General features: G+C 46.0%; 1 protein-coding gene across 4 annotated transcripts in view; it reads right to left on the bottom strand.

Annotated features, from left to right (window-relative positions):
* Nucleotides 1–660: 660 nt before the first annotated feature.
* Nucleotides 661–6000, bottom strand: part of LOC134513623 (24-hydroxycholesterol 7-alpha-hydroxylase) — a 30865-nt gene continuing 25525 nt past the window's right edge. For 3 of the 4 annotated variants that reach the window (XM_063330623.1, XM_063330622.1, XM_063330620.1), the window contains 2 exons: nt 3820–3907; nt 662–3007 (listed from right to left, as the gene is read on the bottom strand). In XM_063330623.1, coding sequence (XP_063186693.1) covers nt 2936–3007; nt 3820–3907 — 160 coding nt within the window. In that variant the 3' untranslated portion in view covers nt 662–2935. Of the gene's footprint in view, nt 3008–3819; nt 3908–6000 lie in introns of all 4 variants that reach the window. The other variant, XM_063330621.1, reaches the window with a different exon arrangement.

The following is a 6000-nucleotide window of genomic DNA, read 5'->3' as shown; positions in this document are numbered from 1 at the left end:
ATGACTGATTCTAGCCTGCTAGGGAGTTGCTAAATCTGGTAGCCCGACAGAGGCGAGGCTGACGCAGCTCCACGGCCCTGGGTCCAGCCTGCAGCGAGGCTGAGCGTGGATTCCCAGCAGGATAATGCACAAACACGCACGTACAATGTGATGTACGCACTGATGGCACCCACTGGCCAACACAGGCAGAAACACTCAGCACTCACACCAGCAGCTTCGTCCTGCTCCCCTCTCTGGTAGATTGGGATCCCAAAGTCCGTGAGCATGACATATATGTAAAAATACACATGTACAATACGGACTCCTCCAGCAGTTGGTCCTGAATCCTCGCTCTCCCCAGCTGCCTCCTGCCCAGAGACACACAAGCAGACATATAAGAGGGTCTCAGTCGACCCCCAGACCCTACGGGCTCTCCAGCAGCTGGCCTGAATCCCCTCATCCCTCCGGCAGCCAGCCCCTCCAGGTGCCTCACCCTGAGACACACACACTTCACCTACTCGCCCGCTGGCCTAGCGATCGCACACTGACGTATTGCACCCACGCAGTATGCACACCCATGCTCCCTCGCGTTGCCGGCACCACACACCCATGGCCCTTCTGAGCCGTGGTCCCACTCCAGTTGCTGCACTCACACCCCCATACCCACACGCGCACACAAAAGGGAGCCCCTTACCCAGGAAAAGATCTGAAAATGGAGAGTAGGAAGAAGACAGGACAGACTGCACTGATCAGGCACAAGCATACCAGTCAGCAACTGTTTACATGCAACTAACCTCTTTTATCCCCTTATCCCTCTTTTTTTTCCATGTTTGTTCCTCCTCAACCTACCTTGATCCCTCCCTTTTCCCACCGTTGCTTCCTCCCCTAAACATCCCGTAAGAAGTCCTGTGCAAGCTGCCCACAACGTGTCCCATACCCCCAGGCAGTGTCCCCCCGCAACTCAAAAGGTGGGAGCTGCTCCCGTTGTCGCCGGTGGCTGTCACCCCTGGACACGGCCAGCCCTGGGAGGTGTTGGGCAGGGCATTGCTCAGGGTCCCCACCTGCTTTTGCTCCTCTGTTTCTGGGGGGGGAATGTGGTTTTTATCACATACCCTAACGCAGTCCCCAGGCTGTTCTTGCAGGATGTGGAAGGAGGCAGAACGTAGTTCTCACCAGGCACAAGATCACACCAAGTCTGGAAAACTCAGCAATATGCAGAAACTAGACCAGAATTGTGCTCTTCTTTACGACAGATCAGAAGCCCCGTGCAGTGGTGTGTTATTAAATGTTCGCTTTTAGTTGGCTTCAGGTGCCTTTTATTCATTCTAACCAAACTGATGCTGACCTTCAGGTAATAATACTTTCCTTTAGGGACCTTTTTAGTTTAAAGTCAAGTTTGCCATTACAGAATTTTCCTTTTTTGAGCTTGGGAAAAAACCCTGACCAAAAAAAACTGCACACGCACACAAAAAAACCCAAACCCAGAGTTAATTAAACAGAGAAATAAAAATAAATGTACATTGGGAAAAAAAGAAATCTTTGCAAAGCTACAAGATACCTGAACAGATATTGTGGACATTTCCAAATTCTACAATTAAAATATACACTTTTGGGTAACGACCATATATGTAAACCAAGGGAGTAGTTTTCAGTTATGGAAGAGATTCTGACACCCCAGTTAAGAGTGCGACTCTTGCAGAGTTAACCGTTATGAGCTAAATTAGAAGTCGGACGAATCATTTTCCAGCCATATAAATCAATAAAGCTTGTTAAATTGTTTTATCCATAATTGAGGTATGCGAACCATTTAATGACTTATCCAATGCGTTATTTTCCTATGGATGTTATTCCCATAGTTTTTACTGCTGTTGAAAGTCCACTTGTGTTTTTCCGCAAATACCTCTCAAATGATGAATAATCGTTACTTAAAAGACTAAAAATACATGCCAGCTATTATCGTATATGAAATCTGACAGCAGTTAGAGTGTTGGTATCTGAACTTATTTGACAGCTTCTTCGCACAACTTTTACTAGGTATTCTTTATAGGATTAAATATTTTTAGGTTTGTGCAATTTGTTCTGTAAGTAAGACATGTTAAAGGGAAAGCAAAAGTGTTCTAGATATTAGACAACCAGTCTAATGAATAGCAATAGCTTTTCTTGCAATCGCTTTTCGTTAGAAGCCAAACATCACGATCAAACTTTCATTGCATGTTCACGCAAGGGCCGATTCTGACTCCTGTGGAGCAAATAAAGCTCAGCAGAAATTTTAGGTGCTCCAGTGGGACAAGACCCCAGCGTTTCCCATGCTTGCAATTTTTCCATTATAAATGCATTTTATTTGCGAAAAGTTGGCACCGATTGTAGGCAGAGCAGGCCAGATCTTCACCTAGCGACACAGGCAGTGATAAATAAGTGACGCTAGTTTATCGTGGCTGCAGATCTGATCCGGAGGTCTCTGCTCAGCACTGCCCTGTATTTTGTGCACACCAGCACCAGGGAGCTCTATGGAGTCTCCATCAGGCACCACTTTAGCCTTGGTTCAAAGAGACCTGCAGGAAACAGTGACCTGGCCCAAGGGACCTGCTTTTCCTCTGGTTCTAGCACAACTTCCATGCAGGATTTCCAAACATAGCACCTTTTTGTTCAGAATGTCTGGTTGTTGAGTTTAGTATATCAGATTTGCGAAGTCTGTGAATAATTGGCCCACAAATTACAAATTTGGCAGGAGAACTTGGTTTTTAAATGGTAGGAGGTAGGCAATCAGGTGAGGAGCACAGATATGACTATACTGGTATGGCATACCACAACCCAGAGTATACACAGCATTTAAAGTTTAAATTAAGAACTGTTAAGGCAGAGAACCTATCTGAAGATGTGGGACAGGGACACAGCTCAGTGGTCCATCTACCCAGGGGTGGCTGGCAAAGGAAGGTAAGTTACCGCTGGGCAGCTTTCATTCCCGGCATTTATACTGGATCCGGAATGGTGCCATGGGTTGCTGTGTCCCCACCAAATGTAAAGGGCTCTGCAAAAAGAAGAAAATCAGTAGAAACATTTAAGTTAGTTCAGTTAATGGAATCATCATCATGCTTTAATATTAAGATATAAACATATTCTTGGACTAAATACTGGGAGTATTTCTTGGCTTTGCTGAAGCCACTGACTAGTGCCTTAAGGATTATTTTTTATTCCACTCACTCTGACAGAGGATGACACATGTGATCTTAAGAAACTCTAATGGTTTTGAATATCTTCATCAGCATAATTGCCTGTGGGTGCGGACCCAAATTACAATCAACTCCAGTGAGAGCTGGCATGGCAACACAGCATCCATCAGGAAGAGGCAACCTTCCTCCATATTCTGGGTGGGCTTTCCACCACTACTTGAGATCAACATCTCATGTTCTTCAAGGAGAGCAGAGGAATTAAGTTCTCCGAGCTTCCAACTTCCAGCCTAAAGGGCAATCATACAAAGCCCATGCCATGCATCTCATTTCATATCTTTAAAGTATTAATAATCCAGTTCCATATTCATTGTTTTTGTGAGTGGCAGAAAGCAGTTATAAAATCTCTTGTAATGATTAGGCAACGATGAGACAAAATACTCTTGTGGGTGCATTATTGTATGGATAGCGCAGCCCCACTAACATTGCTGGAGTTACTCTGGGTTCCCTGAGCTAAAAGAAGATCAATTTACTCATTACATGTTTTATTAACGCTCCTCTCAAAAATTTGCTTCATTATAGATAACCGTAGTTGAGCACAGTTGTTCAGCTGAGTGTGATGAATGAAGGATATAAAGACGCGGAATGCCATACAAACGCATGGATCTTTTACCTCCTTTGGTACCGCATCCAAAAGCACAAATTCATATTTGTATAGGAATAGCACAACGAACAATTGGATTTCCATGATAGCAAACCACCTGCAAGAAAAGGGAGGAAAACATTGGGCATCCAGCCTCACCATCACACGTGTGTTATCATCAGGTAAGAAACAAGGTGTCTTTGACACATTTTACATTCCATGCTTCAGTCCTGCCTGAAAGTTTATCTCCAGCAGGAAAATATGCTGTAGCTTTGTTCAGCTTCGTTACTCAGCAAAGAACGTGAATGTAGCGGCTGCCCCTTCTTTCCCGTGAAACGTTAAACCGACAGTATCCCTCTGACACCCTATTTTAGAACAGCCCCTTATCATTATGGTTTTTTCCACTGTACAAACATTTATGTTCTTCTAACGCTTGCCGACTTGAAATAACTTCACAGGAGTGAGAAGACAGTCAGATATAGAAAAGGCTATATGACTAATTGTGCTATATAAAGTTATATAATACAGCTGGGAGCCTGGTGACATCAGAGTGGCTGTGACAGCGGGAGTTATTATTTAATGCGTCAGCGTTAGAATGCAGTATGAGACCCAAGGGCAGGATTTTTTTTTTTTCTGTGACACTCTCAAGAAAGGTCTTTTTTAGTCAGTCCGGAGAAGATTTCAGATAACTGCAGGTGAACTCCTCCAGGCTGTTGTTTTTTAAAGTCGATCCATACAAGAGCTTTCTGCATTCAGGCACTACCATGTACCTATGCCGGGTCAAGGGATTACTCACTTGCAGAATCCAGACCCAAGTCTTAAATACCTAGTTAAAATAGTACTACTACCTTGCTCTTCTACACAGTTTATTTTCCATTCTCTGAGAGATGCTGGAAAACTTGGAGAAAGCAGCTATTGGGGAATTCACTGGGGAGAAGGCCACACGACGGCACATGGCGTCAGGCTGGATTTGGCCTGGCAGGTGTGAAGAGGAAGCTAATAAGCCCCGCGAGACGCAGGCTAACTCCTGCAGAGCCATCCAGATCTGCGCCCTGTGCTCCGGAGTGGGAGGATGCTTGTTGGTTTTGGCATAGCTTCAAACCCAAATTATCTCTGTGATTTCACACTGGAATTACCTTGAGGTAGGGAGCTTTTGGTGACCTTGAGCTCGGGGGAATGCAGTGCAGAGATATTTCAATGGAAATTAGCTCAGGTCAGGCAGGACTTGCTAGCCCAAACTCTGTGCCAGTGCACTGTACAAAGGTGGGCTCCTTACAGTCATTGCACTGGTTGCACTGTGTGGTCCTGGGCTCCTGGTGCCTGAGGTCCTGCCTCTGAACCTCAGTGGTTTGGCACAGACGATGTGGCCAAATGCCAAAATGCCTCTCGGTTGGCCTGAAAGTGGAAATGCTGCATTTACAGGGCTCTGTCCTTCAAACACAGCCGGATGCAAGCTGGCCAGCTCTGACACCTCCGTACCCATGGCGGGGTTCATCTGCCTCTGCGCGACAACGGATGTAACCCGTAACTGACTGCAGCACGGCTCACCGCTAGATCTCAAAGTGCTTCTCCCAGCAGGCTGCTGCTGTTACTCTGCTCTGCAAACAGAGATGCTGAGACACAAGGATGACAAGTAACACACACATCTGAGGGCGGGCAGAGGGACAGCCTGGGAGTGAAAGGCAGGACTGCAGAGTCCCAGTGCATCCCTCTCTCCCACAGCACCTTGTACTGAGCAGAAACCATGAGCTTTCTTGCAGCTAAATGCCCCTTAGTTCCCACCTGCCCGTCGTATTCATGACTGAGTCCTAGAGCAGTTTTCCTGTAAAAACTCTGAGGCACTGATGCCTTCCTGTTTTATTTAGCGACAAAGATGTGCTTTCTGAAATCTCGCCCCCAGTGCACTGCTATGTATTGGTGTTGTGCTGGAGACCAGGAGCCCAGCTGTGGACTGAGGTCCAGCAGTAAATGGAATCTGAGAACGAAATCAGGGCCGTTGTGCTGAAGGGTTTACGAAGTCAGCATAAGATGGGAGACAGCAGACAGAGCCAGGCAAGATAAGCACGGTCGCACAGGCAATAGTCACCTGGTTAGATAAAAGTAGCTTCACTGCCATCGAATTTTTCCTGTAGGTAAAAAAGATGGCACACAAATGGCTTTGCGAGAGCTCTCCCCATGCCAGTTTGCTAGAATATTTGACAAGTTAGTTAT

The sequence above is a fragment of the Chroicocephalus ridibundus genome, chromosome 3, assembly GCF_963924245.1.
Source record: "Chroicocephalus ridibundus chromosome 3, bChrRid1.1, whole genome shotgun sequence".
NCBI classification, from domain to species: domain Eukaryota; kingdom Metazoa; phylum Chordata; class Aves; order Charadriiformes; family Laridae; genus Chroicocephalus; species Chroicocephalus ridibundus.
Note: the sequence above shows the minus strand (reverse complement) of the source record. Positions and strands in the feature narration are given on the sequence as shown.